General features: G+C 43.5%; 1 protein-coding gene across 1 annotated transcript; it reads right to left on the bottom strand.

Annotated features, from left to right (window-relative positions):
* Positions 1-6,690: 6,690 nt before the first annotated feature.
* Positions 6,691-16,698, bottom strand: SDE2 (SDE2 telomere maintenance homolog). The gene is made up of 7 exons (XM_016157473.2): positions 16,546-16,698; positions 13,689-13,806; positions 12,587-12,698; positions 12,084-12,253; positions 10,941-11,055; positions 8,786-9,281; positions 6,691-7,030 (listed from the first exon to the last, which is right to left on the bottom strand). The coding sequence occupies exons 1-7, from the start codon at positions 16,663-16,665 to the stop codon at positions 6,809-6,811; spliced, it is 1,353 nt and encodes a 450-aa protein (XP_016012959.2). The 5' UTR covers positions 16,666-16,698; the 3' UTR covers positions 6,691-6,808.
* Between the last annotated feature and the right edge of the window lie 250 nt (positions 16,699-16,948).

Raw genomic sequence — 16,948 nt, 5'->3', positions numbered from 1 at the left:
TTTTATCAATAGAATCTTACAGAGAACTCCAATACACAGAAGTAACAATGATATTTTAGTCCAATTTGGTTCCTAAGTCAAAGGCCTGGTGTTTGCTTATGGTGACGGCAAATGATAAGCACTTGGGGGGCTATTTAGATGGAGACGAGCCTGGAGACTGGAGCCACCAAAGGCCTGTGTTACAGTCCCAGAGGAGCCACAGGAACACGACACCCCGAACCCCCACCCCTGAGCGTTGCGCGCCATCTCCACGGAGGAGGGGACAGACCTGCCGACTCGCAGGAGCCATGCCGGGGGCTCCTCTTCCCCACACCTCGCTGAGCCCACTCAGGATTTTTAGGCAGTTCTGGGAGCCTCCCTAATGCCGCCGAGTGAATGGAAGGGAGGAAGGGGTGCTTTGAGGAACCCCATTTGCTTAGACACTCACTTCTGGTAACTTGGGGGGCAGACTTTAAATAAAAGCAGCCATTTCTCTCCGATTTTCGGGGCAGAGGCTGGGGGTTTGCCTCCCTCACCCCCAGCCTGATTTCCCTCCGTTGTTCTCCTGTGACCAGATCTTCCCGAAGCTTTCGCCAGAAATGAAAGAGAAAGACAGTATATTTCCTTGCGTCTCTTTGTTTTCGAGATGCCAGCTCTGGGCAGAGGCCTCTTTGGCCCGGTCAGTCCAAGGCAGTTGTGGAGGCAGGAGTAACGAGCTGAAGCATCAGGGCCTACAGTTCCCGCTAAAACATGTGGGGATCAGTCAGAAATGAATGTCAGAGCTGCACGAAACCCCGTTTTAGTCCAAAAGAGAAATTTTTTTTTTTATAACACAAAAATAAAGCAATTATCGAACATTCAAGAAGACTCAGATTCCTCCAGCAGAAACAATAGCAAATGATTAGAAAAGAGTTGTTTATGGAGGAGAGACGTACTAATTTGATGGGGTATTCAGCGAGCTTATAAATGATGTATTCACATCTGGCGGCGTGAAAGCAGAGTGAAACATGAGAATTCGAGCATCAGAAAGGACAGAACCTGGTCAAGCTGGCTGTACCTGTCTGTCTGTCTGACACTTGCGCTCTGTGTGTGTGTGTGTGTGTGTGTGTGTGTGTGTGTGTGTGTGTGCTGGGCAGGGAGACTGCGGGTCAATTGGCTCTAAGTGACTTTCTCCCATCCACCTTACTTCTGAGCGGCCGCCTGTCCTGCCAAGCTTTGGCTCGCATTTGTTAGTGCCCAGCACCCTCTACTGGGGGAAGAAAGAATCTTTGTTCCTCCCAGAAACTGCGTTTTTGATGGTTGGCAGGTGTGGGCAACAGAATCCCCTTCCGTAGAATTGCCCTCCATGCCCTCACGTCAGCTGCTCTCAGATTTTATTTTGGTAAATTATTCAGTTCCAGTCATTTTCCTCAACAACCTTCAAAGGCATCCCCACTTCTTCAAAAGCTACAAAGGTTTAAAGTAGGTCCATGCATTCAAGGGAATCCATTGATGAGCAGTGAATACGTTCAGAATTCTATTTGTTTTATAAAATACATTATGTTAGTACAGTAGCACATACATTCATTCGATAAATATTTGTGGAGCACCTTTTATGCACCAGGCGCTAACAAAGCAAACAAAAATTTCTGCCCCGTCCACGCAGGGCGAGGGACATTTAATAAGCAAATAGAATAGCGAGTAAAATAAATAGAATGAAAATTGGCCATATGGAAAAGAATAGGCAGGAAAGAAAGACAGGGATGTGTTTGGGAGGAGGGGTAGCTGTCATTTTAAATTAGAGTGAGAAGTGAGGGAGCCATTTCTGTGGACAGCTGGAGAAAGAACATTCCAGGCGGAAGGAGCAGTCCGCAGAGATCCAGGCCCGAGTGTCTTGGGTGTGTTTGGTTTGTTTAAGGGACAGCAAGGCGCCATCTTGGCTGGGGTGGAGTGAGGCAGAGTGGGTGCGGTCAGGGAGGAGTGCAGGCTGTGAGGGGCTTGCAGGCCATTGTAGAGAAGTGCTCGGGCTTTTATTCAGGGAGAAATGGGATCCAGTGGAAGGCTCTGAACAGATGAATGACATGATCTGCAGTGCACGTCTCCGATGTTTTACTGATAGACATGCACGATTAACAAAGTTTGGAAGCTCCAGGTCTCTATAATAAGCTCACTGGTTCTTTCACAACTGGGGGAGGTAACATGTAAGCTGTTTTAAAAATGAGCTGCAACAAGATGTGCCTCCTAGACAAACTCATTCCTTTGCTAAACCATGAAGTATGTATGTACTTTGAGGTGTCCAGTCCTGGGGTCTTTCTCAGTATGGAATGTCCGTTTTCACTGAGTACTTGTTTGCATTCCTAACTCCTCACCACTTTTTCATTTCAAGATGCTTTAGTCTTAAAGTGCCTGATTATTTACCCCATGCAAATTCAAGCTGTGCCTTACAGCTCAGTTTATATAAGTAAACTGATACCACGGGCACTTGGCCAGGATGTCACGCAGCCTAGCACCAGCAAGGCCGAGACCGAGAGTCACGGACTACAGCTCACACTTGTTTGAGCCAGCCCGGCATGTGTGTGTCCCCGCAGAAAAGACGATTCCACATTGCACATGGGACACTTGACTGCCCCTGGTTACATTTCACATACACTTTGTGTGATTGTCTCAGCACCCGAGGGAGGCGAGGAGCATGCTAAGAGCCCTAAGTGCCCTCGGCCTGATTCTGCTTCCGGTTTGGATTAAGATGAGCTGTTCTACCATGCTCACCGCCTGGCCTTAGATGTGTTCTAGAGTCACGATGTCCGATACAGCGGCCACAAGTCACACGGGGCTCCTAAGCACCAGATTTCAAAGACTTTGTACAAAAAAAAAAAAAAAAAAAAAAAAACCCAAACAGTAAACTACCTCTTGATAATTTTCTTATATTAATTACATGTTAAAATGATACTTTGACTATATTGGGTTAAAGAAAGGTATTGTTAACATTAATTTTATCTGTTCCTTTGTACTTTTTAATGTGACCATGAGAAACTGTCGAATTATGTCTGTGGCTCACATTGCATTTCTGTTGGATAATGGTGCTCTCTAGAGTGGCAGTCCCCAATCTTTTTGACATCAGGGACTGGTGCTTCTCTTAGAACCTGATGCCCGGTGATCTGAGGTGGAGCCAAGGCGGTGATGCTAGCGCTGGGGAGAAGCTTTGCTCGCTTGCCCGCCACTCACCAGCTGTGTGGCCCAGGAGTTGGAGACCCCTGCTCTAGAGTATTCCAATAACTTCCATTTATTGGGCAACTACAAGCTGCAGCGCACTGTGCTAAGTGCCTTACATACTATCCTATTTAATCCTAACAATCCTGAAAGTTAGATACGATCCAACCTGATGGTAGGATTAGGGAACTAACGCTCAAGGTTATGGAGCTTCTCTGAGGAAACACTACTAGGAAGTGGGAAAATCAGGATTTGGACCCAGATCGGTGACTGTACAGCCCTTGTCCTAAAGCCCACCACATCACACGGTCTGCATTCCGGGGACAACCCAAGTTGTTTTATGTCACTGCAAATGCTTCGATTTAACCCACCGGCATCATGTGACTCTGGGCCATATTTGTGTGGCCTTGACCTCTTGGGGGGTGATCCCGAATCGGTGACCTATAAATGCTTGGGACGGAGGCTCATTCTATAGAGCACATTAACTTAGTTATTCTCAGACGGAAACCTCATGGAGACTGAAAGGAAAGGTAACGCCAAGGAGCATTCAACAGTCACATCGGTCCTCCATTGTAGGAGGTGAGACCGGCACATCGTGAGTCACAGTGCTCCCCGGAAACAGGCTGAGAGGCTTGTAGCAACAGCCCGTGTGACACAGTGCCACCTGGATCCCACAGTATCCTTCGCAGCGGGTGATACTCTAGTTGAGACACACGAGCAGTGCCATGAGATTCGACAGTACCTTCCTGATTTGGGTCGGAGCCAGCCTAGAACCATTTGTAGATGCTGTTGAGTTACTGCACTTTCTGGGGGGCCCTTTTCATCTTAAAAATCCACTAATGAGTGCTGGTTCAAGGTGGTAATCTGCACACATACATTTAACTCCCTCTTGCAAACTCCCATTGAAGTGGCCAAAGCATCAGCAAGCAAAATGGACACACAGCAGAAGACCATTAACATCCCCACGCGTGGACCAGCGAGAGCTGGACCAACTACGGTCATGTGGGAGGATGGCCAGATGGTCAGTCTCTGGCAGCTGCGAACGCCTTTCTTTCCAACTTTTAATGCTACAAGAAAGGGGCAATTTCAGAATTACAGTCTTTTCACTTTGCCAGTCAAGGTCCATTTGCCTGTGGGAGGCAGAGCTAGGGCCGCTCACAGCTCTTGCTAAATGAAGTGGCGCCCGGCGGGAGCTGGCAACCCCGAAGGGGCTACCCACGCCGGCCAGGAAGGGGACCCCGAAGGGGCTACCCACGCCGGGCGGGAAGGGGGCCCCGAAGGGGCTACCCACGCCAGGCGGGAAGGGGGCCCCGAAGGGGCTACCCACGCCAGGCGGGAAGGGGACCCCGAAGGGGCTACCCACGCTGGGCAGGAAGGGGGCGCTGCCCAGCCTGCACCATGCCTCTGCAACAGAAATGCTTTGGGCATGGCCACCTGAATCCCTCACAAGAGAAATCACCTCTCATCTGATAAAGTAAACCTCCACTCGATCTAAGGTTTCCCCTTCCCTCTTTGAGTGCGCTTTTTAAGATTTATACAGATATCTGCATCATTTGGAGAAAACCGCTTTCAACTACCCAAACTGGAAAAATAATCCTAAGCAACAAAAAATCATACCCTGGCAGCCATGGACATACGCCCTGCAGATTCCCACTGGCTACCCCCCTCTGCACCTGCCAGGTTGCCACCTGGGCTGTACTTTCTGGCCGGTGAGCTCGGTCCGGACACCGAGGCAGACCTACTCCAGGGAGATGCTAGACTCCAAGAGATGACTTGGCGTGAGAACTCACCATCGACCTGAGATTCTTCCTACCCGTTCCTGTCTTCCCGCTCCCTCCATGGGTGTCAAACCTGCATCTGGATTCTCCCTCCCTTCTCCTGCCCCAGTGCCCAATAAAGCCCTTGTACATCTAATCCCATCCTAAACCTAAATTCATGCACACAAGGACACACTGAGAAAGGATTAATTGTAGATAGACTTATTTGAGGACTCAGAGGACATGTGTCCCTATGAAAGAGAAACAAAGGTATTCATAGTCCTTAAAGCATGCCCACACACTGTTCAAGAGAACACATCCATAAAACAGAAGCAAGTATGAAGAGGCACTAATCTGAGTGCGAGAAAGATTGTCAAAGGGAAAACCTAGTCGTTGAATTGACAAACATGTGAGCAGTGTCATACAGTGAACTGGATATGGCAGAAAATGAGGTCCCGTGGGGTCAGCAGAGAATAAAAGTAGTAATCAAGTAACAGGAAAACAGTGGTCTAAAATAAAAAGGCTAGTCTTTAGATCTCGAGTCTCACCCACTACCAAGAAATATTAAGGAAAAGGCCACACCTAGAAATAAGCTGACATTTTCTAATTTGAAGGTTAAAGAAAAAATACAGAAGTGTCTGAGAAACACACTGTATACAATAAAAAACTCAAAACATATAGCTTTTCTTCCATAATACAATATGCCAGAAAACAATAGCAAGTGTCTATTATTTTGAAAGGAAAAGACTGTAAGCTGAGGATTTGATACTCAGAAGGAGTCGATACCGCAGATGCAACAGAAGAACATTCCCAGCCATGAAAGGATTCAGACAGGGCACTGCCCATCGAGCTCTTTATTAAGAAAAGAAAATGAAAGTACTCTGAAGATACCAGAGAAGACGAAAAACAATATTAAAAAACTGGATGGGCAATGTAGCAGAATGATGCTTGGGCCCAAATAAAAACTTGAGACATTACAGAAAAGAGAGGGAAGAGTTGGCATATAGTAAAAAAACTGGAAACCAGGAAAAACAAAGAGCGATGTCTCCTAAGTTTGTTTCTATCCTCATGTAACAAGGAGAGTGTCCAAAATATTCCTGAAAGGAGATAATAAAGAAAAAATATACGCTTCTTTTTGAAACTTTAGCCTTTTTCCATAGACATCTGAGATCAAACACAAACTCTGTACCATTCTCAGAAAGATTCAGCCAAATGTGGAGCATGTGCACGTCTCTCCCATCTGCCCCAACCAGACCACAGCGGGCGAACGCAGCACAATTTGGGATCGCATAAAATGATCTGTCTTTCTCTATGACTTTTAAGGCCTGTGTTCTCTTTGACTAGCCATTCGAGTTCTTCAATAACCACTTACTACCTCGTTTTGCCCACGGCATCGCGGTGGAGAGCTGTTTTCTGCAGGACAACCATCCTTCTACATAAACGGAATCCCTAACACTGATAAGGGGGCCGCAGCGGTGGCTTCCTCTCTCTCTCTCGAGACACCATTTGAAAATGCAGACGAAAAAGAAGTGACCACTGCAGACTTTTAAAGGATAAGAAGAGACTATTTTAAATAACTTCATGTCCACAAATTTGACAACTTGGGTCAAAGAGATAAATTCCTTGAGAATATAGCTTACCTAAATGATACAGGATGAAACCAAAAATCTGAATAAGCTTTACAGTTATTAAATGTTCCCACAAAAATGTCACACCAGCTGGTTTCACACTTTTAATTCTATAAATGTAATAATGAAAAAGAGGCTAGTTAGCATTTAGTTATTAAAAAGTCAGCTTTAATATCAACAGGAATAATGGCCATGAGCCAACATCACGCAGGTTATCCGTGCTAGACTAGAAAGAAATGCAATCAGCTCTGATGAAATTCACTTCTTCCTCCCTTTCGAAGGCTTGGCAAATAAAGCTGGGTCTATTTGTTCCCTTGCCAGTCCCCGGACAGAGAAGAGTCTTGCTGCCCGCTCCTGGAGCGTGCCCCCACACTTCAGGCCCCGGGCCGTGAGTTCACACTTAAGCTTCTCCAGACCCAGTGACTCCACGTCTGCCACAGAGCCGAACGCCAGCAAATCTACAGATTCCTGAGCCACATCCTGAGGGCGGGAAAAAAATATTTAAAACAGACTCCTTTCTCTGAATAAAACTGTCAACCATATTCTATTTCTCAAGGAATTTTCAGCTATTTTGCCTTATCTTGTTATTGAATTTTAATAATCATCTAAATGATTTTCTATACACATAAATGTTAATTTTTCATCTATATATTTAGAAACAATCACTCAGAATAGTAACAAGTACCATGATTCCCAGAGTCTTAACATTACTTTAAATTTTTTTCATTTTTCCAGTAAAAATTCCGACAGTAAAATATACTCGGCCTACATCAGAATATGGCCACAGAAAAACGCAACACCCAAAAAACTTAATTTTAATGAGGTTCTCATGCCTGTGAATCTATTAATTTCATACTCTTAATGATTTCTGTTCTAACTGAATAATCAGCCTGATTGTCAAAGTATATAACATATATAACTCAACAAATTCAAATGCCTTTCGATAGACTTGCAACTGTTCTATCCACGAAGTACCTTTACAGACTGCAAGACAAAATTAAGTACTTCTAATAATGAATGCTCTGTAAAGAGTGAAAATATGTTCGCATCTAGGGTTGTTTTTTTTTTTTTTTAAATATTCAAAGAATAACTTTCTCTTATAAAAGATTTTTTTAAAAACATTAAAGAGATCTAGGGACAGACTCTTTATCTTTCTAGTTATTTGTTTTTTAAAAAGTCATTTTTTTAGATTTGAGTGAACCTTGGCTTCATTATTTGTGGCCAAATTCTAAACCACATGTCTTTGGAGTCGCAGCTGGTTGTTGTGAACACAACAGCTACCCCGACAGCAGCCGCGACACGTCCACAGTTAGAGGCCCAAAGACTGAAAGCCAAATCGGGTTTAAGTCTAGGTTCTTTTATTCATTTTCCCAAGACTTTGGTCAGGATAAAGCTAATATATACACATAACATAGAAGTTACATGTTTATAACTCCAAAGACGGTGTCAGGATCAATTTAAAGCCCATAGTATAAAAAATTCCACTATCCTCCCTAGAAAGCACAATTTACGAATTTTTGCTTATTGGGGTGGGGATGAGGAAAGTTCTGGTTAAACAAGTAATGACAGGCTTTGTGTTTATCAAAGGAAAGCAAGTAGCTTGGGTTTCATCTATTCTAAAAAGTAAATCATTAAATCAAAGAGCAAACATTAAAAAAAAGATTTTTGCAGACAAAGAACATAACCAACTATATGAGGGAAACTATGCACAATGAAAACAAATTTGTAAAAGGCTGAATGGGGGACTTATGATTAAATGATAAAAAGGAGGTGCTCTTCTTCCGGCTGACCAGTCCTGTTCACAGTACCCATGAGAAAGCAAAGCTGGGTAATCCCGGAGACTTAGTGACAGGAAAATGAGTACATGTCACCCAAAAAATGCATCTATCTTAATATTCCTTACTATTGTATAATTAAGAATAAACAATACCAATTACGCTATAATATGCGATATACATTCAGAGACTAAAACGTAGAAACATGAATCTGAGAATAAAATAAGGACACCACCTAGCGGCAAAATAATATAAATTCTGGAGCTAAAAACAAACAAAAACACCTAAGCGTTTTTTGGGGGACAGGTAAGCTTCACCATCATCTATTTGTATTTCTGATTTTTAAACAAGCCTTCCCACTAAGTAGCTGATGGGGAAAAAAGCACATATCCATTTTAATGACTTATTGTGGAGATTAAACTGATTTGGCTTTTGACAACGACCCCTCAAAATTACTCACCGGCTGGCTCGCCGCCAGTCTGGCAGCAGGAACGGGTCCCCTGTCTTCTCCAGGTGCTACCTTGGCAGCCCCTTCCCCATCAGTCATTTCTTTTGTCTCTTTCTGCTTATTCAGTTCAGCCTCAGCTGCTTCCTTTTCTGTGGGTTCTTCACTCTCTGCTTCCTTTCTCTCCTGGGCTTTCTCCGTTTCTGTAGCCAAATTCCTTTCCTCGGACACTGCGGCAGGCGTCCCTCCCCGCTCAGCACACGAGCCCTCGGAAACGCCACTCCCAGAGTCAGGCGCCCGGGCCTGCAGCTGCGTTGGTGAGCTGGAGTCTGAACGTAACCCTCTCGCCCTCGGAGAACTGTGGGGATATTCGACCGCCATCTCGACAGCATCACTGTCCGTTTTGGGGACACGGAAGCTCATTCCTGAAGTACTCGGTGCTTCGTCGCTGTCATCATCTGAACTCTCAGAGACGGATCCCTCCACTGTCTCTAGTCCTTCCATGCCCAACCTGCCAGAAAGAACATCGTTTATAGCCTCTACTTCAGAAAAAAAAGAAAAAAGAGCCATAGTCTGTTCAGGGAACAGAGACTGGAACCAACCGTCCCAAAGACCCAAGAGGATTTCTTTTTCATTTTATTTATTTTTATTTAAGTATAGTTGGTACACAGTATTATATTCGTTTCAGGTGTACGATATAGTCATTCGACACTTCTGTACCTCACAATGTGATTGCCCTACTCATTCTAGTAACCTGTCACCGTGCAAGCTTATCACAGCGCGACTGGCTATCGTCCCCTCACCCTTTTCACCCGCCCCGTCGTCCCCCTCCCCTCTGGAAACCGTCCCTTTGGTCTGTTTCTGTGAATCTGTTTTTGTTTTGTTCTGTCTGTTCATTTGTCTTGTTTTTTTTTAGATTCCACATATGAATGAAGCCACATGGTATTTGTCTTTCTTTAGAGGAATCTATTTTTTAAAGTTGTGAGTCTCTTATGAAAAAATTGATTTTATTTAAAGCTTTTTTTCTATATTGCATGAATTTCAACTGTTAAAAATTATTAATGTTAACTGTTAGAAATTAATAAAGTTTTAAAAAATCCTATGTTTTATTCATAATTGCCCAAAAACTAGAAACTATCCAAATGTCTATCAAGTGGAGGATGAATAAACAATACATATAACACCACTAATGGATCTCAAAAGCATTATAAAGAAGCCAGACACAAAAGGCTACATGCCGTTCTGGAAAAGATAAAACCACAGCAACAAAGGTCGCACCAGTGATCAGTGGCTGCCAGGGTGGGGTAGGGGACGGGAATGAACTGCAAAGGGGCACATGGAAACTTTTTAGGGTGACGAAAGTATCCTATATTTTGGTGGTGGTACGTGACTGTATTTTTCAAAACGCACAGAACTTTGCAATCAAAAAGGTAAATTTTCCTGTATATAAATTATACCTCAATAAACCTGATTTTAAAAAACACACACGATACCACTACCTTTTTCTCTCAGGAACGTTTAGGTCCCATTTCAGAAAGAACACACAAAATTCTACAATGAACACACAGTTACATGATCTTTGGGTAATAATTATCTTTCTAGCCCCAAAGGGGAGGCCAACAAGGAAGCAAGATCCATTTGGACTTAACATTTTCTAGAACGTGTCCCAAAGGAACTGAGCCGGTAACCAGAAGGCCAGCAGGGAAGGGCAGAACAGCCGTCAGAAGAGCGGCTAAGAAAAAGTACTGCTGTGCTTTCCACTCACGGGCACAAACGTGAAGACGGGGCTGGCCTCGAGGATGGCTGTGGAAAACCCCAGGGAAAACGACCACCTGGAAGGTACAGCCGGGCTTCTGCCTGGCGTTTTTCAAAGTTAACTCTTTCAACACTAAATAGTAATTCAAGTAGAAAGGTATTTTTATGTGGTCTTTCTCTGTAAGGAACAATACAGTCCTTCGGATTCTATTAATGGCACTCGTAGCAGAAACCATTACTGGTGTGTACCATGTGACAATCATTGAAACCTGAAGACTGAAGCACTCTGGAAAAACTCTTAGCTGCCGGCAAACATTACTTAAAGATGTGTTATACCGCACAGACGAGAAGGAAATGTACCACGTAACCCTAACCCTGAAGGGGATGAAATGGAATGAAAATGCGACATCCTTACCAAAAGCATTTCCTTTTCGCTGCGCTGGCTCCTTGGTCTGTTCTTGATGTGTTAGGCCGCTTCCGAGTCTCACCGATTTCTGCCGATACCATCTTGCTGGAGGCGGCCTGCATACCTAACCAGAAATTTTAACAACTCAGTGTCTACTGCCCCAAGTTTAATTAAAGAAATGATAAGTAGTCTGGACTGCAAAAAGAGCTGCAATCTGAACCTGTTTATATCAAAATCTAAACCTCAAGGTATCAAAAATTAATATGATGAAAATGAGATTAATCCCGAATTTACAGACTTCAAATAATAAGCATTCTAGATCTGCAACCAGATTTTTTAAAATGCCAATGTCCAATCTGTAAACCGTGAAGCTGACAGGTTCAAAACTAGCCCTCCCCAAACCTAAAGATTCATCCCCTAGTGCTAATTATTTGCATGTATTTGTCTCTCCCTTGTTATGTCATAACCTTTTTGATAGAAAAGATGCCTTCTTATTCGATCGTACCCAAAATAGTTCTAGCATAATGCTCTGGATTCTAAAAAATAAGTTAATGACAATCATTCTTATTAAAAACCTGCAAGTCTACAGCCATGCTACGCTGAACATCTGATGTCAGAAGCTAAGCAGGGTCGGGCCTGGTTAGTACTTGGATGGGAGACCACCTACGAAAACTAGAAGCTGTAGGTGTAAAAAATAAAAAAATAAGGGATTGGAAGCTGACACAGTCCTTGCAATCTGTGAAGCCAACCAAGGATTGCCTCACTTAAAAATTTTTTTAAAAAAATTTTTAAAAACTGACCTAAAACTGGAAGCAAATATGTTGAAGTCTAAACACCAACTACAGACTTAACTTATCCCCATAAACCACGACATGTGTTCTTATCTGGAGTCCGTGGCCCATGGAATTCAAGGGTCAAGTATATATCGAATGCTGTGGGTAGGTGTTCTTTTTTTGCGGGGTCATAAGATATACTGTGTTAATTTTGAGGGGAGACGGTTCACAGCTTTCACCAGATTTCCAGATGTCGGTAACCCAAAAAGCTGAAGGACTGACTGCGCTTTACGTGCAGTTCATGCACCTATGTGGAACAGTCTGGAAGAGCCAGCTCCGGGGGCGCCTGCTGACCACACGAAGGAGCCCTCCCTCTCACCTTTGAGGACGGAATCCTCCAGGCGCTCAGCCATCTCGTGGCACTGCTGCTGGTAGTCGGGGCTGCTGAAGCAGAGCCCGGGTTCTGCGAGCTTCCGCTGCAGGCGCTCGAGGCGCTTCTGCTCCTTTTCGGCCTCTCGCGCAGCTTGCTGTTTTACCCAGTCAGCCATTCTGGGGATGGGAGAGGAAAACGGATGGATATGTTACACATACGCTGACATACGTGTAATACGTGTAAACGCCCCTCCCCCCTGAGAAATTAATGCATTCGTGCTCATATTGTGACAGTCCCTCAGAAAGGCGCGCCATGCTCACTACTAGCGTACTATAATGGACTTAAGACCCAAAGATAATTAGGAAATTACAGAAAAGGTTAAATCTGATAATAAATTACAGCACAAATATTTCAAGTTTACGTTTCTGATATGCATGACATGTGTATCATCACTACTGATAGGAAAGTATGCTTCCTCTTCAAAAAATAAAAACACATGGGCATCTTACGCCTTTTCATGATTGACATCTCTGAGCCTCCTTCCACTGAGATCCCGGCAAGCTTCTCGATTGGTTGTCTTCTCAATCTGAGCACCAAGTGCTCGGAGCATAGACCCAAATCCTGAGCAAATATATTTGGAGAAAGCAAGTTAAAAAGTGTTCAAGGATGGATAAATGCTGAACTTATGAAAATAGTGATGATCACAAGATTAAAGATGATCTCTGCCTTTTTTTTTTTTTTTTAAGGGAATGGACATTAAGATTCTTACCCAGGGAGCGAATCTGAAAGTATTGATAAACTTAATTCAACCTCATGCCTTTCATCCTTCCTCTTATATTTCTGAAATATTGTATCTATACTACTGGTATATTTTAGGGGGCTTTACCCAGTGTCAGAGAATCCAAGATTCCCAGATTAAAAATTATATGATGAGATTTCATGAGTTTAAAAGGAAAGGCAATTTTAGACTGTCACTGGCTGATATGGCAAGCTTCATTCTTATCGACACAATTTCAAACAGCAGGATGATTATAATCTGAGATGTCAGCCCTCCGAAAACCAAACCAAATCACTGTAGATTTTCGGGAAGCTGAGGGATACACGTCAGTGCATCAGAAGACTAAGAATTGTTCACATTCTATTTTTGCTCATCTAGTTTCTTTTCTCTTTCTTAGATGTGTTAATACAACCAGGACCTTAATCTACTATACCATGTAAACAATTGTATTTCAATAAGATAACTTTAGACCTCCCTTGGAACTACAATAACTAAACAAAAATCTCGATAAAAGTAGGAGATTTTATTATTTTTACACACTTTCTTCAGCAAATTGGACAGAACAATGATCACTCTCTTCATCTAATCTTCCCCAAAGCTCTGGAGCCCACGTTGCCTAAGAGCTACCCAGCTGGAGAAGGTGGGAACTGTATATGCAACCTCTTCCTCAAAAAGAATTAAAGAAAATATTCAAAACCAGGTAAGTAAATAAAGGACTTCATAAAGCAAAACAAGGCTGGCATACCACAGAGACCCAGGAGTTTGTTAACTTAATACAGATGACTAAAGTCTGCAACTGTGTTACAACTAAGCAGATGACATTCATGTCCTACCTCCTTTCCCACCACGAAGTCTGGGTTCCAAACTATAAACAGCTCCATGCTGTACTGTGTCGTTGATGTTAATGAGCGATCCATTGCATTTCACAAAGAAGCACTCCTCTGGAACATCCTAGAGACAAATTTGGGTTTCTTTTAATGCTGTTTATGAGAAAAGTTTCTTGCAGGAAGGGACCTAGCTTGTTATCTTTTTATTACTCCAGTGACAAGCAGGTAGTATGTGTTCAATTAGTATTTGTTGAGTTGGAAATGAAACTACTAAAAGAAAAAAGTCATTTCATATGATGTATTCTAGGTACAATTATTTCCTAAGACCTAAGCATGATATATAGGAGAACTTTTTGTCGTCTGGGTAAATTCATAGTGGGACTGATTTGTGATGAGACTCCCTATGACACTCGCTGCCCGGATGCCAAACAGAATAGATGGAGTTGGATTTAAGCTGACTGGAGTTTTCCAAATCAAATATGACAGCAGGAGAGAGGAGCAGGGAGCCTGAGCTACATGCAGTGTTGTGATTAACATGGAGGACTATTCCTGTCTGTAAAATACCGTCTACTTTATGAGTTGTCATAAGATTAAATAAGATACGTAACCTCATATTTCTTTAATGTTTATGACTTAAAAGCCAGTTTAGTTTCTTTTAATATTTTATATGTCTAATGGGTATGGTATTTCTGAAATTCTAAATAACTTTAAAGACATTAACATGAAGGCAGGAATATTACAGTTCATTTTCTGTTAAGATGCTTGTCAATTATAGTCACTAGTAGAAAAGACCAAAGAAAATTTAGAATCGATTTAACTGTTTTCAACTATTTGTGTATTATAAAGCACTTTAAGCACAAAGTATGATGTGATTCTTAGCCCAATCAGCCTCAGGTCACCAGAGACAAATCTATAGTCCATCAGTGTCAAATTTATTGACTCATTGCAACGAGGGTTTACTGCACACCACAGGAATCACGGGGTGTTTCATCATGAACAACAACAGAGTTATAAGATTTGGAGCAAGGGCAGCATTTAGGTGAAATTTACATGAAATACTGCTTTGAGAGGCTCAAAACAAAGCAGGTCTGCGTATAAAAGGGGCAACATCAAGTCTCGACTGTGAAGCAGATCCAGGCTCTTGTTTCCTTGGAAACTATAAAGTTAAAATAAGTGTGGACTGCTGTGTTCAAAAGCCCCTAATCTGAAGCTCAGCACCTGGGCTAGAAATCAAGAGTGCTCCGTATATCAAAGCGACTTAAGATTCTCAGGCAGGAGTGGCATGTGTCAGTTCTTACTGACACAATTTCAAACAACAGTTTTTTACAGTCTATGATTTTTGAGATCAAAGTCTCTCACTGAATAAGAAAGCAGTAGACTTTCGAGGGAGTCATTATGACATTTCACCACTGCCCCTATGTCCCTGGGAAAAATACTGTTTCTTATTAACTTTGCTGCTGACTTTGTCATTCCAGTCAGATGAACAACAGGGCGGATTTTCACTTTCTCCATGAGAGCAAACACTAAGATTATCATGTGTCAGAATACTTTTGTTTTAAAAAAGATAAGTGTGAACTTGAGCTATGTTTACATGTTCCAGTACCTCATCGAATGCCTTTTTATGTCTTGTCTTTATGTTCAGCTTTGTTATGGTCATGTTTCTAAATACGTGGGTGAATCCATTCATTTATTTTTTTTTTTTATTTCTCAAAATTATTTTTTCAATACTCCTCAAAATTAAGGTCCTAATTTTTTTCTGGCCTCACTTTGGATCAACTGTAAGTTTGAAAATTGTACTCATGAGGTAAGAATTCTCTTCGCTGATATTAAGTCCCAATTATTTTAGAAAGAAAATATTTCCCCATTCGGATTGACAACAACGGTTCTCGTAGTTTTTAGACTGGACTGCAGTGTAGGAAGAAAAATGGAGAAGCTGAAAAACCACCTTATTTGCAAGTACACAGTGCTTTTTCATGGAACTGGTCCAAGCAAACATTTGGTTTGGACTACAATGTTAACATGTGTTAAGCTTATAAATAACAAGCAGGGGAAACAGCCTAAAGAAGCAAGGACGAGGTGTGGTTATAAAGAAAAACAGTACTAAATCAAGTGCCAAGATTAAAATTGGATTCAGGGAGACCACCCAATTTTTCGGATAACTGAACAGGTTTCCTATATCACAGCTGATAAAACCTTGCTTGCTTGATAATTAAACCACACATATAACTTGAGAACTCCATGATAGGTTTTTAAAAATATGCATGGACAAATGAGACCATCAAAAGATTAGCATAAACATCTAAATGACAGGCCCTAAGAATCCATGCCTTCGACAAGGGCACGTGTGTGAGCGCTTGGTCCCAACCAGTGAGGACCAGATAAATCCATTTTCCTCCCCAACCATCCTTTGGCCTGGGTTTGGATATCACATACTTCTTCTCTAGGTCGGAGCTAACGGGGATATTTGATCAGTGGACAAAATGCATGTCACATAATCACAGAAACATAAGACAATATAAAAAGACAATATAAAACATAAGACAATGAGCCTTAAAAGTGATCTGGCCCAGCTGTCTCATTTACGGATGGAGAAACGGAACACCAACGTGATTTCTGCTAGTCCACACTGAGGGCTGGACCAGGCGCCTGTGAGCAGAGGGCTTTTTCCCCCTTCTGTGGGGAGACACAAAACGAAAGCAAAGGTAGGCCTCAGCATCGGTTCGCAGCACCGTAAGACCGAGAAACCCTCGGCCTTAAGAACCAAAAACCCCAAAGAACAGACGCACCCCAGGCAGACCCTCTCCGCACCCAACCCTGCCCCGTCCCCCACTTCCCCCTTCCTTCCGGGAACCGCGAACCTCACCTGATCTTGGCAGTGCCGGTGGATGAGGTCTCGGACGGAGCACGGGGCCGAGGGGGCCCGCACCGCCCTGCGGCCGAAGCCGGGGCCGCGAATCCACACCAGCGCCGCCGACTCCGCCATTTCACCCAGTCCGGAAGACAGACGCCCGGGGCCTGCGCGCCGCACCTCACCCGGCGCCTCTGGATGACGTTAACCCAGCCGGGCAGCGCCCCGCCCCGCCCCGCCCCGCCCCCGGGGCGGGTCACGTGCGCCCGGCCGCGGCGCCGAGCCGGCGGGGGGAGGGGAACCGGAAGAGTCTGGCGAAGGCCGATAAGACCGCGGAGCACTAGGGCGAGGCGTTGCTAGGGGAAGTTGCTAGGGCGGGGCTCCAGGGACGCTCTATAAAAGGCTGGCGCTGGGTTGG

Source organism: Rousettus aegyptiacus, unplaced genomic scaffold, assembly GCF_014176215.1.
Source record: "Rousettus aegyptiacus isolate mRouAeg1 unplaced genomic scaffold, mRouAeg1.p scaffold_m13_p_18, whole genome shotgun sequence".
NCBI lineage: Eukaryota > Metazoa > Chordata > Mammalia > Chiroptera > Pteropodidae > Rousettus > Rousettus aegyptiacus.
This window is presented reverse-complemented; position numbering and strand designations above follow the sequence as displayed.